This window comes from Xiphophorus maculatus, chromosome 12 (assembly GCF_002775205.1).
Source record: "Xiphophorus maculatus strain JP 163 A chromosome 12, X_maculatus-5.0-male, whole genome shotgun sequence".
In the NCBI taxonomy this organism is placed as follows: Eukaryota; Metazoa; Chordata; class Actinopteri; order Cyprinodontiformes; family Poeciliidae; genus Xiphophorus; species Xiphophorus maculatus.
In genome coordinates, this window is record NC_036454.1 from 20,581,853 (window position 1) to 20,607,273 (window position 25,421).

The 25,421-nt window shown below is 39.2% G+C and overlaps 1 protein-coding gene across 3 annotated transcripts in view; it reads right to left on the reverse strand.

Annotated features, from left to right (window-relative positions):
• Window positions 1-343: 343 nt before the first annotated feature.
• The window catches only part of LOC102234696 (rho-related BTB domain-containing protein 2-like), a 44,973-nt gene continuing 19,895 nt past the window's right edge, over window positions 344-25,421 (reverse strand). For 2 of the 3 annotated variants that reach the window (XM_023343631.1, XM_023343632.1), the window contains exons 3-12: window positions 15,998-16,199; window positions 15,586-15,689; window positions 11,497-11,682; window positions 9,653-10,472; window positions 9,005-9,224; window positions 8,240-8,358; window positions 5,179-5,329; window positions 4,827-4,915; window positions 4,576-4,681; window positions 4,164-4,372 (exon numbers count right to left, since the gene is read on the reverse strand). In XM_023343631.1, the coding sequence (XP_023199399.1) occupies window positions 4,194-4,372; window positions 4,576-4,681; window positions 4,827-4,915; window positions 5,179-5,329; window positions 8,240-8,358; window positions 9,005-9,224; window positions 9,653-10,472; window positions 11,497-11,682; window positions 15,586-15,689; window positions 15,998-16,189 (2,166 nt within the window). In that variant the 5' untranslated portion in view covers window positions 16,190-16,199 and the 3' untranslated portion in view covers window positions 4,164-4,193. Of the gene's footprint in view, window positions 4,373-4,575; window positions 4,682-4,826; window positions 4,916-5,178; window positions 5,330-8,239; window positions 8,359-9,004; window positions 9,225-9,652; window positions 10,473-11,496; window positions 11,683-15,585; window positions 15,690-15,997; window positions 16,200-24,258; window positions 24,607-25,421 lie in introns of those variants that run through there. The other variant, XM_005803505.2, reaches the window with a different exon arrangement.

The following is a 25,421-nucleotide window of genomic DNA, read 5'->3' on the forward strand; positions in this document are numbered from 1 at the left end:
ACATTGCATATTGATCTGTTTAGCTAACGTAAGACTGTGTAGCAGACAGGCTTCAAGGTGTAGAAGTTGTATCAGTTCTGCCATTATGCTGTACTTAGCTAACGGGAAGCATGTGTTTGTGAGACGGCCACGCACTGGTAGCCACGCTAAAAATAGAATGGGCATCAGCCAATGAAACGCGGCCCCTGTGGTAAGGTCCATGAAGCAGGGATACCAGCCAGAAAAGTAGGAAGAAGTGCCCCAAGGATGAGACACAGAGGGAGAATAAAAAAACAATATGATGAAAGTAATTCCAATATCAAAATGTGAGAACATGTAACTTTGGCTTGTTGGCATCACGTGCTTTTTTTTTTTTTTTGTATATAATAAAACCTCCCACATCTTCATCAAGGTATTAAGTAACTGTAATTAAAGCCCCAATAACAAAAGTTCCAGAAAATCAAACGTCTACATATCTGTCACCTAGGAAACTTTTACTTTGCACATTTCCTTCACCTATGCATGCAGGCTGTTTAGAAACATGAAATGCTTTGTGTATACTTATTCACTTTAATACCCAAACCATCAAATATTTTTAAAATCACAAGATTAACCTTATTTCATTGCATTAATAGTAACAGCATACAAGGGGACATCTGCGGCATCAAACAGATCTTCTAAATTAGATTTCAAGCTCATGTCTTTTGATCTCCTCACATTATACCCTAAAAATGCAAATGCTAAATGCTCTAATGCTACATTGAGTTGTCAAAGACATGTGAATAAAGTCACTTACAAAGACGAGAACCTTCATAGGGTTCAGTGCCAAAAAGACCTTCAAGACACTAAATGCGGCCTGTTATTCAGCTTCACGGAGCGTAACCTTTAAATAAAATGTTAATAACTTAAGTGGAAATGTCATGCTACAGTCAAATAAGATGGTTTAGGAACTATCTTATTTAAGAGAGAAATTCATGCTAACTACAGAAACCCATAGAACACAAATTGCATTTTAAAGTCACACCAACAAAGTCTGGACATCATGCAAGTCCATTGCACTCCACAGCATGTTGCACCAACCCAGTGCACAGGCCCGCCAGTGCATTTTACAAAGCTTTGATTTCTCACAGTCAGTGGTTTAGAAGTTATACTGCAGGAGTCAAGCATCCATGTTTACTGGCTATCTTTTAATCACTTGGTTTGTAAAGAAACATAACTGTAATGGAACAGCATCCTACTCAAGTTTTGGTACCTCTGCATCAAAAAGCCTTTTTATTAATTGATATAACATAATCTCTCACTACAAAATAGTGAATATAAGTAAACTGAATTAATAAGGACAATAAAATACCACAGTGTGAATAATTATATATCTAAGAAATTTGAAACCAATCTCTTTTTTTTCATAAATCCTACTTTCTAAGTTTTTCTGAAGGTCTGTACAAGGATCTTGAACAGATCTTTACCAGGGGTGCCAATAATTGTGGAGGGCGCTGTATATCTAGTGGTAAGCCATTTCATTACAACAACCTTATCTCAAATCGCTGTTTGAAGAAACAAAAAGATCCTTTATCTGCAAAAATATCATACTCACAGATTTAAAAATTCTCTCCCTCAAATTTCAAAAAGGTTGTAGCAGAGAGCCCATAAAAACACCGAAAAACATTTTACAGTTCTGACATTATCACTGAATCCTACTACTACCATGCCGGTTACTGCAGAACCAGTCTGCAGATTGAATCATAAGGCACAAGGACACAAGATCCGTTTAGCGATTCTGTAGGCAACAAAATTCTTCTTCTTGAATTTCCTACAGCACTGCAGTTGTGTAACTTCAAATATTGATGGACTCATTCCACAGCATGTGGAAAGCGACTGACGCTTGCTCACTTTTACTCAGTTTTCTCGTTCTCACACTAAATCAGCTCAATTCTCACTCGGGCCAAGTGAGAACCTATACGACTTCTATTCTGGTAGTTGAAAATTGCTTTGCACACCTCCTGTGAAACAACAGCATAACGTACCACATGCCTCACACAATCTATCCGTCTCAGAGAGTTTGCTTGGGTAAAGCTGTGGGGCGCAAACCCACAAATAGAAAACGTGCTAATAAAAACTCACAGCTGCAACTTTTTTTTTTCTTTCCACATTCAAATGAAAGCCCCAAGAAATTAGCACCCTAAATGAGAAAACCCTATTTGCTTAAACTGGTGAAACAACAACAAAAAAATGAATCTAAAGAATTGCCAGAAAGAAGGAATACGTCACATTGGTTTAGAATATAAAAGCAGCAAAAGACATCCCAGAATTTAGAGCAAACCTCAACCTCAGCTTTTTACAGACTCTGTGAATAGAAAAAAAAACATAAAGTTTACAAAATTTAAAAACTATTCTAAAGTTTCTGTAAGTTCTGCACAAATAAATAAACCATCAGACAGTCCTCTAAACTATGTGTGTCTCTGTGTTCATGTGGACACTGTTTTCAGCACCAATGTTTAATTCTAGCAGAGAATGGAAGGCAATGTTTTAAATGCGCCATCTTTAGTTCTTACAACCAGAGCCAGCCCTTTGGGTAGGGTGGGTGTTTCTGCATGACCCTTTAAAGCTTGTTCTCACAAGTGGTAGCTGAATAATGGCAGTTAATTATCCAGATTTATTTGCAATGTTAAATGTAAATAAGTAAAGAATACTGAAGTTAAATTAGGACTGCTAACATAACTAGAGTTGCTCGTATCAAGCTTTTCCTGGGTAATGGAGATTTCAACTTTTTTTTTTTTTTTTTGAGGTCTGACCTGCCAATTTCAAAAGTCATCATAAATAAGAAGTTTTAAGCGGGTTTGTTTGCTTACCCCTTGGGCCGGCTCTACTTGTAAAAAGCATCTAATACTGCCTTCTGCTTCTAAAACTTGTTCTAGTTTCTACTATCGCCCCTCCCAAGTTAGAAAATGTAAATAAACAAAAATAAAGGGAGAAGGAAAAACTACACCTTTGGTATTCAGAATCAGCTGAAAACCCTCTTAAGTATCCAATATTTTAAATCCACTAGAGAACTGGTGTATGTGCTTCTGTAACACTCTGCAAGGAGAAATTAATATATTTGATAAATACAATAAAACACCTACTACGGAAGTGATAGGACCCTGAGCAGTGCGACCCCTGGTGGTGTGCGGGTGTAAAGGCTTGCTCCAATGGTTCAATGCACCTTAGTGGCCGAGGACATTTAATGCTGTATTAAATTTCCGCTTCACGACAGAGGTATTACGTAAGGCTAGCCCTTTAAAAAATAATAATAATAATAATACATCAGTGCTATAGAGTGGCTCCATGTCAGTCTCCATGAACATTTTGAAAATAAGTGTTGAAAATAAGTGATTACATGACAAAAGAGATATGAGGACTAACTGGTACATAATTTATGTCTATACTACCTATGTAGTTGAGAATACAATAGAACGATTGTATCTGTGGTTGCAGTGGTGATTTTTTTTACTTTCTCTGAGGTCTTTGCTCTTTTACCCTTCTAATATATTAATAGCATCCCAAATGGCCCCAAAATGCACATAAAGTGATTAAAAGATAAGTAATAACAATGAGCTAATTGTTAGTGTTAGTTCCTGCATCTACTGCTGGTTTCACAAGGGTGAAATGTGGAGATGCATCTGCGTGTGCTAGCAAACAGTCTATATAAGAGGTGAAGGCAGACATAGACTCCCCCACCCACCAAAGGGAGCTGCAGTGTCAAATGTTTAAAAGTTATTAAGGTCGATGTGAAGGTTGAAGACTGAGAAACCAGAGAGAAAAGAGAGCCCTTGCTTCCAGTTCCAACACTCCAAGGCAATTGGGTGCTGGTAGAGGGAGAAAAAGCATTTACGTACAGGAGGAAGGGTTACTCTGCACCGCCATTGTCCTTTGAGAGATCACTGCGTCTCAACTTGGAAGCATCACTATATTCCATTCATACACTCGCACATTCATGCAAATACCCTTTCTGTTGAGTCCCAATCTGTCCCACCACCAAAACACAGTTGTGTGGCGACCCACTCCCACCAAGAGGCACATACACTCCTCCCGAGCATGCAGACATTCAGGAATATTAGCACGGAGAGTTATTTCTCCACAGATAGAGGGATCACAACCATTCTCCTCTCTATTTGCTAATCCAGGGGTTAGCATCCGCTGAGGGGAAGATCCAAGAGCTAGGAGTGGAAAACCCCTTAGGAGACGTGTGGAGAGGAAGACGGGTGTCTCCAGAAACACCAGCCCCGTTTGGTGTGCTGCTTGCGCAGGATCTCTTCCTCGCGTTCACGCTCCTTTTGAGAACGCAGGTAGCGGTCTTCCTCCTTCAAGAACCATACAGGAGGCCAACGCTGCTTCTCAAAGTGCCTCTGGTTTTCTGCAAGAAAGAATGCAAATTTGTCCTCAAAAAATGCTGTTTGTACAAACATCATTTGTAACTGATTTAAGGTGACAGGCTAATGAAATTCCCAAATGTAGAGAAATTGCATTCTACATTTTGGTTGAAACTAAAATTGCAGAATGACAGAAAAGTAATGAAATGAACTTTAGGGACAGGAGAGCAAGTTGACTGCAGCGTACCTGGAGACATTGCTTTCATGTCTTTGGGAAACTTGCGGCAGATGCTATTATAATTGGTGCAGATGTGATGAAGACACCAAGTAGAAAGCTGTTTGGCATTGTGGAACTGTGACAAGAAAAAAAGAGAAAGTATTACTCTTCAAAAGAAATAAAAAACTAATGTATGTCTGTATGAAATGAATACAAACTGATTCACCATACATGACCACAAACTATTGTCTACATAAATGCACTTTTAAGTCAAAACACACCTGTGAAACTTCAAGGTAAGCTAGCACTTGTCCATCAATGTCCACTCCATTCACTGCCAGTTGCAGTAGCTCATCCACAGCATGCTGCTCTGAAGAGGCAAAAAATTAAAGAGATTAAAGTAAGTATTTTCTAGTTGCATGCCCCACTGACAAACAATTCTCTAATCCTTTGTGTTAAACTACATTAGAGGTAAAGGTTTTCATTATTCTTAAAAGTTATAAAATTAGCTTCTCAAAATGTGAATCTTAACAATTAAACAGTGTTCAATTGCATTCAGTTGGTAGGGGACAAAAAAAGAGAGTGGGGTTTAGACTCTGCTGTGTTTATAGCACTCCACACAGAAATACTTACCAGTGAGGGCAACGAGTCGTGGCAAACACAGACGGTTGGCCAGAACTATTAGTTCCATGGGCTCCAATCCAGGACACGGTGTCAGGAGACCACAGTACAGGAACTCAAGCACTCCATGCATACATGCTGTACTGGTGTTAGGAATCGATACCTATAATATAATAGCAACAAGAGAAGAACAACTAAAAAATTCAGGTCAAAAGATGTGAAAGAACAAAGAAATAAATGTGATAATAACCTACATGATGACTCTGGAGATGGCTGTCTTGGTACTGTACTCGATCGCATTGTGCATTTTTTCTACATTTGCTGCTAAGATATGATTACTTTCACCAGAGAGCAATTCGTAAGCATCAGGCCGTTCTCTCAGCAGTTTTTTTATCGACCCAGAAAGTATTCTGAGATTCTGGTAGGAAACATGGAGGCTCTCTGTGGGATTTACCGGAGACACAGACAGGGGATACAAACATCAAGCTCCAGACTCTCATTATTGTTCTTGGGGATTTTAATAGCACAAACCTCTCAAATGAACTGCTTAAGAGAGACAAACACACTGAATCGCTGCTACAAAGTCTTCAAAGCAGCAAACTGTGCAGTTCCTCATGAAGCTTTAGGATTCTCTCTATCTACTTCATCTCATTGTAATCTACAGGCAAAAACTTACAACCTCTGTAAGGAAGTGGACTGATGAGTCAAAGCAGATCTTACAGGCTTGTTTTGACTGTAAAGACTGCAGTGTTTTTACAGCTTCAGCTACTGACCTAAATGAACTTACTAAAACTGTGACATACATCCGTATTTGTAAGTTTAAATGTGTAGACCAAATCATATGAACGCCACGCACTTTCCAACGAAAAGCATATTAACTAGTTTGTAGTTTAAGCAAAAAGACGACCAGCTGATTTGTCATTTAAAAGAAGACTGTTTTAATTTGGGGTTTTGAGGATGATTATGAAGAGTTCAGTTCATGAAGCTTTGACCGTTTCTAGTTACCCATATGACATAGCATATTCCGCAACACACTGACCCCCTTTTGTTCAGCACTAAAAACAGAGTTATTTTGAGTGTCTGGGTTGAGAAACTACACTGTGTAATCATGTCTTAAACTTCTGCTTCCATTTAAAAAACACTTTTTGTGTGATTCAACAGAGAAGACTCAAACTGACATAGAAACAGGGCGCATTCTAATTGCTAACTTTTGGCTGATACTGATGTATAAAGTTTTGTGGGCAGCCTCGTTCTGATTTCAAGGATTATGTTTTCAGAGTCACGACATGAGTAACATGACTACTAAAGTAATTAAATATTTATGCTGCTGATAATTGATCTGATATTGCCTTCATACTAGTATAAAAGGTTGCATGTCAAAAAATATTCTATAAATGAAAAATTATTTGTGGCATTCTGGCAATTTTTTTAATTCCTGACCAGCTGTTTGCATGTTTCCATTGATATTTTGCACATTTATCTTTGGTGATGATCTTCATATCTGTGATGTTTCAAGGCTTCCTTCCAACCAAAATAAGACTAACTTTTATCTGCAAATTCGCCGTCAGACAGACTCTGACAGGGCCCCTCTAAAACATTAACATTACTAATATTATTGTTAACAATAATTTTAACATTAATCATAATTTGCTTAACAGTAAAGTCCATGACCCCAGAAAATAAAATACATAACTAAAAATACACATATATAATTTAAGCAGATTTTTTTATAGTTTCCATCATAATTTTAAACTTTAACAAAATTATTCAAAAGTGTTTGAAATTTATTTGCAGTTATTCTGAACACATGAATCCTTGTAACCTGAACTGGCAGCCTGTGAAATCTTGTTGCGTAACACAGTCGGAAGAACTTCAACTTAAAGACAGCCCTCAACTTCCTTTGAGGCTAGGTCAGGTCAGGCACACATGCCTTACCAGAAGCTGAGCCTGAGAGGTGAGCACACATAAGGTAACAAATCTTGAGAAATATTGGTTTCAGTGAAAGTACGTCTTCAATGAAGACGTATTAAGAGAAACAGCCTTTCTAAGCTGTCATTGTTCTGTAGCCTTTGTGTAATTTTCTCAGTGTTTCAAAATACAGCTAATCTATGACAACTCAACAATATGGACACTTCACACAGAAAACAGCAAACATAAACATTTAGAACTCAGAACACCACATAAAAACAAAGCCAATGATCTGTGGTTTTTATTGAGGTAAAGAACATGGCCTCTGAGAATAGAAACAGGAAGTCAGACCTACTGCTATGCACATGTTTTTATATGTGTGAATCAAGTTGTTTTCTCATCCTGTTGAAACAATTTTTCACAAAGACATGTGCCTCAGTTTAATTTAAGGTAAAAAAACATCTGAAGTCTTTTGCCAGGCAAAGACTAACAAAAGCAGTCAATTGTGTGTCTTTACACACAATTATTTACACACAGAGGTCTTATCTCTGGACATTACGTGTCTAAGTCATCGAGAGATGTGGTCATTTCCAGATCTTTAACATCACCCGGGAGTGAAACAAAGATTAGTAGGTCAATCTGATAAAGAACCATATGTGTGGTTTAGGTAGTAAAAAATTATTTACCTAATCCCAATAACTCCTTGACCTTTATCACATGTTATCAGATGTTGCAAGCTGTGCACTATACAATCTGTAACAATAACCTGGTAATACCAAATTACCAGAATAGGTTTTAAAAGGCCCTAACAGGAGGTAGGGTACACCTTTGACATGTCACCAGTCCAATGCAGAGCATACAGAAACACACTGGACAAACAACCATGCATGCATACACTCACACCTGAAAACACAAATTTTAGTCATCTAAATTTAAACTCATCTCAGGTTTATGTTTTAGAAAAATTTCAGTTTAATTGATTTCAAATTTTAATTGGTTGTTCAGGGTAACATAATGTCAACAGCACATTTTCTTTATAAAGGCAGTTCTTCCTTTCCTTTTTTCTCAATTTTTCAGGATTTAGGATTGAGACATCTAATTACATTCCATTCCAAAACTGAAAGTCCCCATATCTCCAAGGTCTGTATTCCCTGGACAATCTCACCTCCTCGATGTAGCTTTCCATGAAGGAGCCACGGAACATGGCAGCCATCCAGTCACAGCTGGATATGAGCAGGGGCTTGTGGGCCGGAAGGCAGCCGTCATCCAGCCGGAACACAACATCTGAAACCGGGGTGGGAAAAGAGCGTTCATCTCGTGGAATGCCACAGAAGCCCAAACTACAGAAAGGAAAAGACAGACGAGGCGAACGTCCAGACACGCAGACAGGCAGCAAGAGGACCAGACAGACACACAGAGAGACATGGACACAGGTAGACAGACAGAAAGATAAATTGACAGGGAGATGCAACAGCTCTCCACTCATTGTATGGGAAAGAAAGCAAATGCAGGGTGGTGGGTTAAGCAGAACGCTGAAGAAGTCCGGTAAAGAGGGCTGTGTTGTCCCAAAAAATTTGTTACATTGTTAGATACATTCTTATTAATTTATTCAATCAAAACTTATATGAGTTTTATGGGAACAATGATCACTATGATCAGAAATAGAACAATGACAGCATAGAAAGGTGAAAGTCAAGTTTTGTTCAGAAAAGGCAAAGACAACACTAAAAGGAGACACAACACAAAACAAATAAGACAGTGGATGGGGCAGAGTGAACACAAAATAAGCAGACTGACAAAACAGTCATCGAGTCAAATTATGACTATGAAGGAATCAGTCAAAGAGACAGATGCAACATGGGGGGCATCACATCTAGAATGACAAATGCTACACAAAAAATTGCAGTATTGAGTGGCTGACGTGGTTTACCAGCAAAAGTCCCTTTATTGAGGCACTCTTTGATTCGATTGGCTCTGCGGACGTGGAAGGCCTTTGTGATCTCCTGGTTCATGAAACTTTCTCTGTTCAAAACGTTGGCCACCATCATCCGAAGGTCGAACACCTCAAGCAGCTCCGCAATGGTGGCCACCTGCATCAGATCGCCTCGACTCTCGTCCAGGCTGCCTGTGTAGAGGTACTGAAGCACTGCCTGGAAATGCAGCAAACCCAGAGGTCAAACACACTGAAAACTTAAAAAGCATTTAATGCACAGTGCAGAGCATTAAGAAAGAGTCTTGTTAAAAAAACATACATTTCTTCTGTTTTTGCTAGTTTTGTCCTGGCTAGGTGTTCCCGGTAATATATATATATATATATATATATATATATATATATATATATATATATATATATATATATATATATATATATATATATATATATATACATACAGTATATATATCAAACAGAGATAAGCCAAATAAATACAAAGTGAAGAGTTAAAACAATGATTTCATTTCATTTCATGACAAAGGGGAAAAAAGCTATTAAACTAACCCTATGTGAAAAATTACTTCTTTTAGCTAAATCATGCATTAACCTTTTTAACCACTAGCAACGTAAACAATTTAGAATAACCTTAAATGGTTCCTCCTGAATGAGTGCATCCATGGCAACCACAGTCATCAGACGAGGTCGTCCAGTCATGGGATCATCAACATGCTCCAGACACACGCTGAGAAACCCCCTTCCCCATCCAGAAAGGGCTCGACCTGTCCCCATTGCTCCCACTGAGTACTGTGCTCGAGAGGGGAGTGCATTATCACTCTGGGAAGTCCTCAAAGACCCCTGCTGGAGCAGCTGAGGTTGGTTCAGGCCCCGCACTCCTCCATCTATTCCATCTTTATCAATGTCCAGGCTCTTAGTGCGCCCAGCTTGCTCTTTGGCTCCTCTCCTGCTCTGCTCATCTTCCTCCCCACTCTCTGTGTTTTCCTTGCTGTCCTGTTCCTCTCCCATTGCCCCAAAACTCGACCCACCAAGATCAAGAGTGAAAAGGTCATAGAACTTGGAGCAGGACGTAGCCAGGTAAACTTTGTGCGCAAAGACACGAGTGGAGCCACCCTGCAAAAGGAAAAGAACATCTGCGCAAAGAGGATGACAGAAAAGGGAGTCGGGGCCTTCGCCGTCTGTGGCCGGTGGGTCGGGGATGCCCACTATGGGGCGTGGTGGTCTGGGAGGTAGGAAAGGTGCCTGGAGAAGGGGTCTCTGGACCTTTTTCAGGTGGGACTTCCAGAACTGCAGGTGTCGACGGGAAATGAGGGCTGCACGGATGGCGTTGTCAAACACATCTTTGACTCCGAACTGGGCGACAATGCTTGTCTCATAGTATGGTATCCCAAGTTCTTTTGCCACCTCGTGGCCTCTCTCTGGAGGGAGGATGTCTGTTGGTTTGATGGGCCTGTGAGTCATAAAGGAAAACGTTCAACCAACATTCCTTGCTCAGGTTGAGCAAGATTATATATTAACAACCACAACCATTCATGCAAAGACAAGCAAGCTTTTGTACATTTTTGTACCTACATAGAGTGTACACCTCACTTCTAAAACAAAAACACTGAGTGACATTAATACAGTGATGTGATAGCAGTTTTTATGGGTGGGTGTATTCCAACAACTTTTGGACTGTTGATAAACTTCTCTTATCATGTCAGCTAAGCTCTATTGGTCCTACAATGGCAATTCTTTGCACATGATTTAGCTACTTGCCTGTTGTGTTTGTGTTACATTGGGTCTCAAAAGTGTTCACTTTCTGATTTAAATGTTTTTGTGATGCAATTGATAAATTAATATAATTTATTGATTGTATTAATTGAGAAATCATTTAATACAATTTCAATTTATAATGTGACATTTATCCTGTAAAATATACCAGAAAAACAAACACATTTGTTAGAAAAAATTTTAATAAATTAAAAACTTGGAATAACCTGTTTGTTTAGGTGAACATAAACTAGTGCTTTATTGAACCCTTTATATTTAATTTCAATATTCAGCCTTATTTACAACATTTTGTCTTATCAATGTTTGTCCGCTATCTACATCCATCTTCAAAAGACCCCAGAGATTCTGTTTGTCAAGTCCATTGCAAGTTTGTACTTGAATGTAAGCATAAATCCAGTTTGATGCTTAAATATTTTCTTTGTCAGCTTTAGAGTCAAAACTGTCTGAGATTTAGGACCAGACCTATTGGTCAATGTAGCAGTGATATGTACACTTTAGGGAGCTATTGTACATTATCTCAATCTTAAGAAGTATCATTTTCAACAGGTTTGTTACTGAAAAAAGGCCCCACTTAAATCCCTCAAGCCAGTTTTTTGCACCATAAGACATATCTTGCAATTTGCAAGAAAGGTAGTAGAGCAACATTATTGCAGGTTGTGTCTCAGAAAGAATGTTAATGCTTAATGAGGAATGAATCTCACTTTGCTAACGGCCGTCTCGCACGGTTAACTGCATCCAGGTCAGCGTATCGCAGATCCAGCTGGCAGCCGACCAGGATGATGGGTGTTCGGGGACAAAAGTGCTTGATCTCCGGAAACCACATGGTGCGAACATGGCGCAGGGAGTTGGGATTAGCCAGAGAGAAGCAGAGTACCACTACATCAGACCTACAGGGAAGGATGAGAGAGAAAACACTTTATTTTATGTACAAACAAAATAACAGATATCAGAGACAAAGGTGGGCTAAGGCGCTCTGTCATGAGAAGGGAATGTCAGTCAAGACGGCATTTGGGCTTCGATGGATATATGGGAACAGAAAAAGACGAAATAAAAAAAGAGCTACTGCTGACTCATGCAACATGATGTCAGCTTGCATTAAAACTTACGCAAAGTGCATAAGGAGGAAGCTTGTTCAGCTTCTGCAAGGCAACAAGGGAGCAGGAAGCTTATGTGAGAGCTAGGAGGTGTGTGGCAGATGATGGGGAGGTTCACAAGAGGAGTCTAGACCTCGCAACTATTTGTGTAGCTTGAGCCTCTTTCTTTCTGTTGGGTAAATCTCCAAAAGGCCTTGAAAGCAACAAGAAAAAGAAGTCTAAAAATAGTTCTGGATTTAAACTCTCAAACAGATCCATCAGGTTTGTTTGAGTAAGCAGATCGCCGCATTTAGCAGGAGACCTCTAATCCTCACAAGATGGTGCATGTCTGCCTACTTCAAGGTAATGTCAAGGGTGGATCACTAACTCTTGGTGAAAAGGCAAAAAAAAAAACAATTTGTAACTCCTCACTTTCTGCAACAATGCATAGGACAAGACTTTTAGCCTCAGCAGCAAAAGAATACTCAGACTTATGTAACTTGTGCTACATTAATCATCATTTGTGCCTTGGAGACAATTTAATTATATGACTATATTGCAGTTTTGACATTTAGGAATCCAACCAGGAATCCAGTACTTATCAGAGGATGTGAGGTAAATCATCAACTGAACTTGAGAGCAACATTATAAAACAGTAAAATATGCCTCATTTCCATGGGCAAAATATCTACACACCAGGTGTTATGGAGTGTTTAATTAGACAACAAAGGATGTGCTGTTGAAGAAATGTGGTTTTACTGTTATTTAACAATTTTGGAAAATTCTTGAAGAGAGTTTACAGATTAATTTGATTGACCACATAGATGAAATGAATCTGATGTCCCACTGCTAAGTGCATGTGCCCCTGTAGACTTAAGAAGTAATCAGCTGGGATACTTTTTGCTGTTCTGATTCCACAGGCCTCTTTATTTTTCAGGCAATTTCTGAAAAGCTCCCAAGGACATAATATAACACAGCAGGCAATTAAATCACAATGCGCGCACACACACAGTCAAGCAAGCTCCCATTAGCACTTTTTCAAAGGATTATTACTACATCTTAGCCAGGTGCACATAATGCAGCTCACACAATTGTACATATATAGATTTACGTCTCAGCATATAGTCTACTTTGTCTGGCTTAACAATATTTGCCTGCTCCATCTTGAAGACATTTTCCAAATCTATCAGAGGAATTCCCTCATCCACAGCCCCCTGAACTCTGGTGAAACAATGCTCAAGTTATTCTTGTCTTGATTAAGATGTATTCTTAGACTGAAAATGTTGCTGAAAACTAAAATGTGTCATTCTGTAGAGACCTGAGGGTTTTTGGTCTAAACAGACTTGCATTTAAAACTGTTCATGATTTGATGCAGCTTCATATAAACTCAATGGGATGAAAACTAACCCTAGAGCATGATCCTGCCACCACCACATTTAAGTGCAGCCTAAGGTTCTAGTGTGGCTCCATCAGACCATAACACATTCTTCCACAAGGTCTTAGCTTATAAAATGTAGATTTTAGACTGTAGTGTTGCAGCAAGGCTCTTTGTTGTCTCTCTCACCAGTTTAGGTCTTATTTTTTATCAATTATGGAGAAAGATCCGGTTTCAGTAATGTCACTGTTTCATTGTCCATATTTTTTCAAGAGTTGGTGATTGCCTTTAGTATATCATGATACATTTCCAATACTATCGGGGTTTTTTTGTTTGTTTTTGTTTTGTTTTTGCATCTTTTCATTGACAAATAACTTCATACAATAAGATCTTTTTGATTCTTTGTAGCCTCTCTGTGAACTGTAGCTTTAGGTGAATTGTGTAAGTCAAAAAATGCCACAAAAATTAACTAGAACAACTGAACTTTATTTGTTGTTCATCACTTTCTCTGTAAGTGAAAAACCTAAGTCAGGTGTGTTTTTAAGATTAAATGTGGGAATGTATAACAGGTTTGCTTAGAATGATCTATCTTGACCTCCTTATTGTAAGACAATTAGCTGCAATGATGACTTGCAAAGAAAAAGGCGGGGGGGAGGTTGGAGGGAGGCTGACTCAAGTTACATTGGGTTTAATCTATTTTCCAGCAGCTACTTGTTTTCATGAACTCCTTCTAACAAGACATGTGACAGTGTGATGTTCTAAGTTTTATGTCAACAAAAACCTGGCCAGGTGTTAGGAGAGTCAAAGAGCAGCTACGTGCCAACTGTTTGGAGAGGTTAGACTTATTTATGAAGGAGTACGGGTGGTAAGCACACAGAAAAGGGAGTTGCAAGGTTGGCTCAGATAAACAGGGGGACAAACAGAGTTGGGAACAAAAAAGGATGATGGTTAAGGAAGAATGCTTGATGTTGTTTCAATGCAGGGTAAAACCAGCTGAGCTGGCACTGTGTTTCTAATCAGCTGACTCCAGGCTCACAGGGTGGATAGATGTGCACACACACAAGCGCACGCCAACAACCATACACACACAAACAGTAGCAGATCCCCAGGCGAGTGTACAGACATTTAAACAGTGGGTAAACACAACAAAGGGGCTAGAAATTTGAACCTTAAACTAACCTCCATACAGCTGACAAAAGCATAAATGAAGTGTGTCACGTACAAACCCTTTAAATAAAGGAAAACAAGGTGACACCTTATGCAAAGTCCTTCCAAACAACCTTGACACATCCTACTTAAATTTATGGGAAAATTGTGGGGTCTGTGCTGATTGGTGAAAGAATCTATTGTATGAAACTGTATGCACAAACAAATATCTTAAATAAAACCAAGTTACTTTCTGGAAAAGGTCCAATTGTTTCTCTACAGTGTACCAACCAAAAATAGTTAAAAGTTGTATAAGGTGTATCATCAAGTTTTTTTAATGTTTGGAGGTTTTGTGGTTAAAACATGGCGACTTTGCTGTGATATGTGGCATTTCCTGATTGTATTTTAGCAATAAATTCTTCTGCATTTCATGCCAATAAAGCAGATTTGACAAGAAAACATCTAACAAGAGGATACAGGGATCATCCAATAATCTCCTGTGGAGGAAGGATGTAACAGCTTGAAAGGGATGTCCAATGCAAAAGAGAAAAAACTGTCGGATTACACAACAAATATGTATGCAGTTTTTTCAATATATTAGAATATTATTGAAAATGAAAATTGATTAAATTCCGAGAACTTAAACGTAAGGTTCCCACAGTTGTGTGAAAACATCCTTTTCTGACTGAACCTCTTCTATATTCTAATTTTTTGTCCACACAAATTGCTTGTCATAATCAATCAAATAAATAGAAATATTTCCTGCATTCCTTGATGCATATCATTCTTAGAGCAGTGAGAAAATATAATGTTAATTTCAATACTAAAATAAAAAAAAATATTTGGTGATGTTCTGTTTTGAGATCAAATATTTGTTGATGTTCTGTTTTGAGATGGACATACAGGACTTTATCCTTGTATACCTATTTTTGATTATGAAAAGTTTGTTAAATTCTAATCAAGTTCCTAACTTCCAGATCTAGTGAAATACATTTTATTAGATCCATCCGGCAGTGAATATATAAATATATAAGATAATATTTAAAAAAACAAGACATTTCTATCCAATGTATCTCTTGGCTACATTAAAATATTTCCAGGTAATTAACCTTGTTGTCCAGCAACAGATGTGTTATTAGGTCAGTACGTTCAGGCTGGTGGACAGCTTAAGGCTTGGTGTTCATGTACACTCTCACCTGCCGTAGGCAAATCGCCTGTCTTTGTGATGATCCCCAAATGTGTCCCAAAGCCTCAGGGACACACTGACCTCATCCACCACATCCCGAGATCTCTCCAGCACCTACAATGTAGATATGTCATTGTTATCAGATCAAACGTCTTACGTTTATTTGCAAGATTTGTGTTTTTGTTTGATTAAAGGAATAATTAATCAATTATATCTGGCTTTTAAAGGAACAACCATGGGATCAAACTACATGACGTACAGTGGCATTTAAAGTTAAATGTTTTATGTAGCAAAAAAAAAAAAGAAAAGGAATTAGTTGCAGGAAAATGCTAGAAGGGTTTGTCTATTTGTGGCTTCTTTTCTACAAAGTGTTTCTGTGTGTGGGGGTGAGTGCGTGCGTGTGTGTGTGTATGTGTGCCCACCTCCTGGCATACTCGGTACTGGTCGATGGCCCAGACGGTTGGCACGTGGGTGGCAAGCAGCTGATACTGTGTGAGTGTGGCATTGCAGGCCCGGGCACAGATTAGCCTGGTCTTGCCTACTGCATTGTCCCCCACCACCACGCATTTAATAGTTTCCACATTGGGCCGCTCATAGTCTGTGTCTATATCCATGGAGAGGGCCCTGGAAAACATGAGAACAGGAGAGCAAAAAAGGAGAAAATGGGTTAATCCAATATGCATGGAAATGAATGTCAAGTTTGAAAAAGTATCACAAATGGAGTGATGATGCATTTTTTAAGTGACAGCAAGGGGCACTGGGAGCAGTAACTCTTGCCCCAGTCCCAGCCAAGGGAATGTATAGTTGAAGCCCCCAGTGCTCCACTGTCCAGTGTTCAGAGACCTCTGCCAAACCCCACAACAGAACACATGGTTCCCACTCACAGACTGAGTAATAGAGACCACAGAGCTATTTCTGTACCAACACAAAGAGAGAGAGATGGATGAACAGACAAAGAGAGACTTCCCTGGAGGTCACTGTCCTCAGCTTCCCTTGTGTCATCTGCACCCAGCTTGCCACCCTTTTGATATGCTAGGATTTTCACTTTAGTCTAAGCACATTGTTAGAATATCTAACTTTGTCTAACAAAATACAAGACTACAGATGTCCGTTTCGTATCTTAAGTGGTCAAGGTCCTTAGCAATAAAAGCATGGCAACTTCTTTGAAAACTAATAGTTGCTCTCAAAGTTGCTAAATGAGAATTCAGAAACTGATCCACAGTACATTATTGACGTAGGGAACCGCTAGTTAAGTTTTACAAAGTTCAAAACAAAGTGCTAAGATTTCTAAAGAACCACTTTCTCTATAAATGTGTTTGCATACAACTAGCTAGAACCACAGTGACATATGGTACAAGCTGATAATTAACAAGTCACATGAAAACAAGGAGGAAAAAAAACTAATACTAGACTTTATCCTAAATAAAATAGACAAATGAAGACATACACATGAGCAAGATGTGAATGTACTGAAGACCATATTTTTAGTATTGGGTCAGATGAATGTATAGAAATTAATGAATGAAATAAATGATAGGGTTATAATGCAATCCATGATTAGTATGCAAATCTAAAAAAATCGATATTGTGTAAAAGTGCAATATTTCTTGCCAGTCATCTCAGAAAGTTAGTCATTTTATAGAGATTCATTTCACAAAGCAAAATTTTTTAAGCTTTTATTTTAGCTATTTCGTTTTAATTATTATTATTTGCCACATTAATGATTATGGCTTGCAGGTACAGAAAACCCGAAATTTTGTGTCTCCGAAAATGAGACAAAAACAGCTGTCTGAACAGTTATGCATCATTTCCACTATGCAGAATGATAAAGGTCGGTGTAGTTCACTTTTGTGCCCTGCGATGGACTGGCGACCTGTCCAGGGTGTACTCCACCTCTCACTGTTGACAACTGGAGATAGGAACCAGCAGCCCTCCCGACCCCAATGGGATAAGGATGTAAGAAAATGGATTGGTTCACTTTTGGAGTATCCAGGAGAACATTTCCACTGCAAGTTGGACTCTTACTGGGCAAGCAGGGTTAAAACCAAATTTCGAATGTTGTACCATCCCTGAAGTGGTTACAAGAAACATGGAGGAACCGCACAGGATTAACGAATGGAGTCAAATCTGGCCAGGGCTGACCAGGGAAGAAGTGGTTAAAGCCACACCCATGGAGAAGGGGAGAAGGCATTACCTGTAGACTTTCATAAAAAATACATACATATTTTAATATACATGTCAACATCAAAACACACACCTATACACTAAAGTTACTAGTTCTTTTCTTTTACAAGTTCCAAAATGTTTTAAAAATGGTAAAAAATAAATAAATAAAAAAAATTGAGTGAACAAAAAATATTTCAAACATCAAATCTTTATTGTGTTTTAAAGATTAAGTCAAGCAAAAGAAAAATAATAAATCTTTAACAAAATGGGGAAATTTATTAGAACACTTCTTTCTTTACTCAAAAAATTTGGCCCAGTTACTCACGTATTGAAGGGTAAAAGGAAAAAATAAATTGTGAATACATGAGTGACCACCTGTCAGCTTAACTTCAGCCCAAGGAGGAAGCAGTTATGTACAGCTCGGCCGACTTCCTCTTTTAAACTGAACAAACGCTGTGAAGAGCTTATCAAAATCCCCTTAACATTAAACAGCTTACAAACATTTCTAACATGTCCAAACACTCACTAATACTGCCCACTTAAAGACTTCCTGAAGGAATACACTTAATCACTGCCAAAAAAAATAAAAAAAACGGAAAAAGAAAAACGTCACCCCATAAACACATTCAAAGTCTGCAGTCATCTAGTCAGCTCATCCGTCATTGCAAGTCGTTCCAAGAGCCACAGCAGGACCCCATAAATAGAGCAACTGAAACATTCATAAAGGCCTTTGCTTGTTATTACATTGATGCAGATGCCAGCACAATCCCTCAGTCCAGCCCAGCAGAGACAGACACCAGTAGCTAAATATGGCCACTACTCATCAGACATGTGAACCATGTGTCCTGCTATCCAGGCATGACCTGCTATTCTAGCATGAAAGGTATTTTCATTCTATCTGCAAAAGTCGGTGTTGCTCTTTTACTTAAAGACCTGAAAACTTCCCATGTTAACACTTGAGGTATATTTAGGTTAACAGACTTCCTTCTAAGGGGTGTCAAATCACCTCCACCAGGATGTGAAGATGTCATAAATATCTATCTGGAAAGGAGGGAAAGAGTTAATGAAAGGCGTGCTTTCAGGCGTGTTGCCTTCATATGACTTAGGGAGTTATAAATATCCCTTTTCCTTTGGCACCTGTGTGGCTGTGACACATTTGGAGGCACGTAGTACAGGGAGACAGAAGAGGCAATAAAAGAGAAACGCAACCTTGCAGTTATCTAACAGCAGCCTGCCAAATGTTGAAGGCAGCTGCCGAAGCAGCATTTCTCTCTGTGTTGTGGGAAAAGATGAGATGAACAACCAGTTGTGAAAGCAACAAGTGTACAAGTGCTTCTGTGTTGTTCCCATGATTCAAAGGACACTTGAAACTGGAGGAAAATATTGCTGGCTCTGGAACACAGCAGGAGAAGGGATGTTTATCATTGTTAGATCCTTGTGCTTTCTGTTTGACAGTAGATAAGCCGAGAAAATTGCTGAAAATATAAGACAGGAAAGGAATTATTAATCTCTCTACAAGAGAGAGGGAGCAGCGCTAGAGTCACTAAGTCATGCCAACAGGGATCAAAAAGGCAAGACCAGCAATAACCAAGGTTGCACAAGGGAACAAATCACGGCTTTTACTGCTGATGAGTCTCTCGCCTTTGTAAATCACAATTCTCTCATGTACAGTCACAACTGAAAAAAAAGAAAGAAAGATGTGACATGAGAGTATAGTCTATAGTCCTTTAACTGCTACCCTTTTGAGCTTGGAAGCTGCATATGAGAGTGTGTGTGCCCGAGTGTGCTGATGAGCTTAGGGCCATCCATGCAGTGATGTAACCAGAAGGGGTGGTGGTGAGGGTGTGGTGATGTGATACAGACACTATCTGCAGGGGAATCAAGAGATCCTATCAATCAACTACATCTGGGACTGCACATTAAGCCAAAAACATTCAGCCATGCATTAAGTCAACATATAATACCAAACTTGTGGTGCACTGTGTTTGAACAGATGCAGGGCCTTGTATTGTGAAATAGCGCATATTTTTTATGTGACAGAAAACTGGCCCTGAACATCACCATCCCCAGCAGGACACCATCTCCTTGGTGACACATGTAAGGTTACTTTTCTTCAGCAGGGACAGGGAAACTGGTCAGAGTTGATGAGAAGCTTGATGGAGCTTAGTAAAGGGCAAAGCTGGGAAATAACCTGTTGGAACCTGCAAAAAGCCTTGGACCAGGGATTGATGTCTCTCTTCTCATGAACCCTCTGACAAAGCTGCAATGCAATGGCTTAGATTTAAAAAAAAAAAAAAAAAACATTCAGGATTATAACCAGTCAAGACAAAGCCCAGACCTAAATCAAATTAGGAATGGAATTTGTGTCAGAACTAGAAAATGTAAATTTAATACAGCTCTTCATCCAATCTGACTCATATTGAGTTATTTTGCAACTACGAATAAGTAAAAATATAACATCTAGGTGCACATATATATGGAGCATACACTTTTCACATTTTGATGTGTAAGAAAATGTCTAAATCATGCAGCAATTTCCTTTAACTTGAATGTTCTGAACTTCTTTGTGTTGCTTTATGATACAAGTCCCTAATAAAATACATCAAAGTTTATAGATGTAATGAAATATGGAAAAGACCAAGAGGCATGAAGACTATTTTTTGCAGTTGCACAATTATAATTCACTCATTCAGCTTCATGCATACTCAGAGTTTAACATTTATTGTCTATTTATGAGTGAAAAACGAGCAGAGGCAGAAAGGCATGTGTTAAAAGAGCAGAGCAGCAGACAGAGAAGCTGGAGAGATCAGGTTTCATTTTCAGTCAGCGACCTGTAGTGAACTTTTCACAGGCGTCTAGACTTTTATCTGTTGCCTGGCTCTAACCGAGGCAGTAAACCAGTCTGCAAGGACAAAGAGGCTCAATGGTAAAATGTGGCTCTGTATTTAGTGGACAAATACGTGACAATAGATACAAATATAAACATGAAGTTTACTCTGGCATCTCAAACATTTTATTAAGATTTTAATTGTAACTTAATGGGAACAATTTGTGTCTCATTGCAGATTTCTTTCAAGGCCAGCCTGGCTTTATTAGATGACGTGCAGTTTTTAATCATTCTGACCTCTCACTGCATACAAAATTACTTTAAAAATCTGTTCTATTCTGAGGCCCTGCCAGCTGAGTAGGTTCCTGTAGGAACCTGAGTAGGTTCAGCTGTAATGCTCCTACCCTGGGGCATTACATTTCCAAGTAATGCTCCAGCTCACTGATTCTTCATCCTTTACGTCACTCCAGTGCGTTCCTCTTCTCCTCCCATTTTTATTTCTCAGGTTCAATATCCAGATTGCATTTCCTTTAGTAAGTCTCTAAGCTCAGACTTTCCTGAATTGTAACCAAGAAATGGCATTAAGCAAAAATCCCTCCCACGCTGTCCCAACCTGCCTGTCCTCCGTCTCTCCGTTATGTAACAACGTCAGTGATCCACTGTCAGCGGCTGCTCATCCTAAACCCTGCATCCATTCACAGCTTGTTTGTCAACTTTCTTGGCGCTAAAGATCACACCAGCCTTTGCTCCTGTCACCCGAAGACATCAAACACTCATTTGATGCATGGGCCACTTTGCAGTACCATAGGCATGACTGCAGAGTCGAAGGTGCAAGAAAGTAACAGTGGAAAACGATGTATTCTGGTGCAATCCTAATTTTTTGTTTAAACAACTTTTTCTGTTTTGAATGGAAGGTATTATCTCTCCTCACAAACTTGCAAGCTCTTCAGGTGTGTATGATAGTGTGTGCCTGGATGCATGAGTATATGTTGGAGACAGTGGCTGCCACAGGCACAGCTGGCTCAGACTGGTTACATAACCTGGTTCATAGCTGCTGCATCACTCCCTGGATGGCTGACAGTAGACCTCAGACTCAGACACACAAGAACAGACATTTACACACACGCCTGTATGTACGTATTCTGTCCCACTATGTAGATGGTACTGGCAATAATAAGACCAGCCAGGGGCTAACAATGTTATCTGTACATCTATGGGACAGTAAATGAAAATATTTTTTGGTTATTATTATTATTATTTGGAGCAGTTACATATCAGTCTGGTTTAGAGAAAAAAGAATGTTCCTCTCTTCTCATAGCAGCAATAATGTTGTGTAAACACAGACGGGCTCCTCTCAATGCCCTCATTTCCTTTCTCTCCCTCCCTATCGTCTTCTCCTTCCTCCTTCTGCTCATCCTCTCTTCTCCCTGTCCATTTTTTCCACCTACTCTTTCCTCTCATCTCTCGTGCTATATTCGTTTGTTTACCTCCCTTCTGTTCCGCACTCTAATGTCTAGGAGGTTATTTTTGCATACATCTCTTCCTTTTGCACCTATTTTTTTAACCACTGACGAAAATTACAACAGTCAAGGGTGTAGCAGTATCGTTCCTTCAAATTATTTTTATACTGCTGTCATTGCACTATTTAAATAAAACTAGAACAACAATGCTCAATTCTTACATCTCAATTGAACTTTGACATGGAAATGTTAAATAATCAATCTACTGTAGCTTGGGTCAATGTCCTAGCAGGTGAACCTCTACCTCTGTCTCTGTTTTGCAGACGTTAGCAGGTTTTACTTCAAGATTGCCATTTATTTAGCTCTATCAATCATTGCATCAACTCTGACCAATGTCCACCACCAGGTTTCTTGATGGCAATGTCTGTTAAAGATTATGCGAAGGGTTGGTTTATACAACATGGAGGGTTTTTGCAGGGCGAAAAGTTAATTGAAGTACACTGGATATTCTTTTGGTATAGAGCAAAAGAGGTTTAATACACACAACTTGTTTCAGATTTTTATTTGGAGGAGATACTTAAAAAACAAGCTCAATTTTGCTCAACCTCATAATACGCACTACTCTTTATTGGTCTATCATAGAAAATCTAAATAAAAATACAATAAAGTCTGTTGCTGCAAAGTGACCAAACAGGGAAAATTGAAGTGGTAAGAATACCTGAGGAGGTCCTGTGAATCAGATGCAATATTGTATCTGTCATAACATGTAAACAAATTAATCTGAACCTTAGTTATCAAATACTAATTAGGAGTAAATCCATCTGAGTCGTCCTTTTCTGGTTATCTGTATTCACAGCACTAAATAGCAAACACATAAAAGCATGTGCACAATTTGAAGCCCTATTACCTCTGTGTGTCTGCCACAGCAGCCTGTTTCAAGGGTCACAACATTCAAGCCAGCCATGTAATGCGGGCTCACTCTTCCATGTGGGTTTGTGAGTGCAGCACATTGTTATCTCAAAGCTGTTGACACAGTCAAAGCTTAATGCCTAATCAGAACAATAGGTAGCTCTGTTACAAATCCGCCAGACAGTGCACCTAATGACAGCTGTGATCTTTTGATTCATTAACTGGAGTGCTGATGAAATGGCTGTGAATTTCTGGTCAAAATGTACCTTAATCTCAAAGTCAGTGAGTATGTGCTTAGACGTCAGGGACGAGTTTCTTTTGACCACAATGACAACTGCACAAAGTAAAAAATGTTATTTGATGTTGCACAAAATGAGATGAGCCATGATCACATTGAGTCTATTACCAGGCATGTTTTAATGAGGGGAAAAAAATAGGTCTTAATTGGCCAAAATACAAGGATTGCGCAATAATCTGTTTGTGCCAAATATTTATGCAACTCCAAAACTCGAGACATGATTAATCTGCTCCTGACGGGAAGTGAAAATATGGCCAGAGAAACACAGAGGACATTATTTATTTATGTCCAGGTGGAAGTGAGAGGCTTCTCCATCAGCCACTCACCTACCTGCGTAACACAATCTCTCCGATGGCGTCATAGCCCAAGGATCAGCATTACAGCACGCCAGTATCTGTACATGCTGCAAAGAATAGGTGTATATCTTGCAAGATTTCGCCCCCTTTATCTGTCGTCCCAGCTGTGATCCGCATGGTTGCAGTAAATAGTCTGATGTAGTATGGCTACACTCATCAATGAAAAGAACCTCGTGCTCCCCATTCATAACCACCTGGCTCATTCATTTCTTTAAGCGACTCAATAACCCAGGCAGCCCATTGTTTTCCTCCCACAACGTAAAACACACAGGCTTCAGATGCAACACAAAGCAGGTGCATAAGCCTATCCATCCCAAGTGATGCGACGAGGAGTCTTGCGTAATGAGCCAAGCCCATCCGCTTCACAATGACACCGAATAATAATTTAATGGTCTCTGCAGCACGTGCTGAATCTAATAAATGCCAATAATTTATCAATGAAATGACCCACTTATATAACACATAATTACGTTTGGTAAACCGCCTGTAGTTGGATAATTACATCTATCACAGCTGAATAACTGGAAATGTATGCATCTCAAAACGATAAAACGCTAATTACTCGCACTTTTTTATGGAGAAAACGTGGCGAGAGGGCTGCTTTGTGCACAATAAAGATCGAAAGAGGAGCATGTGATTCGGTTTGGCTGCAGGAGGGGGTCCCTACCTTCCGACGGTTCCGGAGTTGACCCACATGCCAGTCTGCTGGGGGTTCAGCCGGCCACTCAAACCGGACAAAAACGCACGAAGAACTAAAAGATAGTCGCGTTGATTCCGTTCTTTGTCAAGTAGCACAGAAAGCTGCAGACAGGACCTCTGCCCTGAAACATCCTCCTCCTCCTCTTACTTCCCCGTGGTGCTACCTCCTTACCCGCCTCTCTCTAAGCTCAACTATTACCGACTCTGGCCAGTATGACGTGCTGCTTTGTTTCCACGCGCCCGCTTTTCCGAGTTAAATCTGAGCATAACTTGTCGACCAATTTCTATAGTCTGAGCTGAGCCGCCCTCCCCCTTTGTGTTGTTGTTGCCCCAGCTGATTTAACCAGAGACACGCCCCCACGGCATTGCGTCACTACCCAGGACGCCAAACTCATCCTGTGAGGCGTTCATGTTTGGTAGGAAACTGAAGTTTTCTGCTAACATCGTTTGTTCTTTTCCATTCTCCAAAAGCAGTTGTTTCCACGAAATCCACTAAATAAAGAAAAATAAAACCATACCTTAATGTTGGTGATTATTTAAAATACCTAAGTCCTAATTGTCTTGAAACTTTAAAAAGTATCAAGTAGTGTTCTTCAGGCTCATACTGACTAAAAGATATATGAAAGAGGGTTTTTCAGTTTAATATACCAAAATTCTACTCAACTCAGTTTATCTCTGTAGCCCCAATCCAAAATAAATGTTACCTCGGTCACTTTACAAGACAAATAGATTTAAGTGTACACAAACATAAGATATCAACCCAATCTTAGAGACAGATTCAAAGTCACATTTCAATTCAGTCCTTGTTGCAATATCATGCAGTCAGTTATTTGAGGATAGACTGCACTGAGTCATTAAGGACAGCAACCCATCCTCATGTATGTTTAAAATATTGTTTGTTTTCCTTCATTTTAGTATCTACAGTCACATTCAATAAACTGGAGTACTATTGAAAAGCTTACTTATTTCTTTAACTCAATTCTCAAAGTTAAATACATAATAGAAATTAATTACGCTACAACTGATGTGTTCATTTAAGACTAGAATGTTACACCACACCAATAAAACATTTTAATGACATAATTTTAAAAAGATGACTGCATGTTTAGCTATCCATTAATCCATTATCTA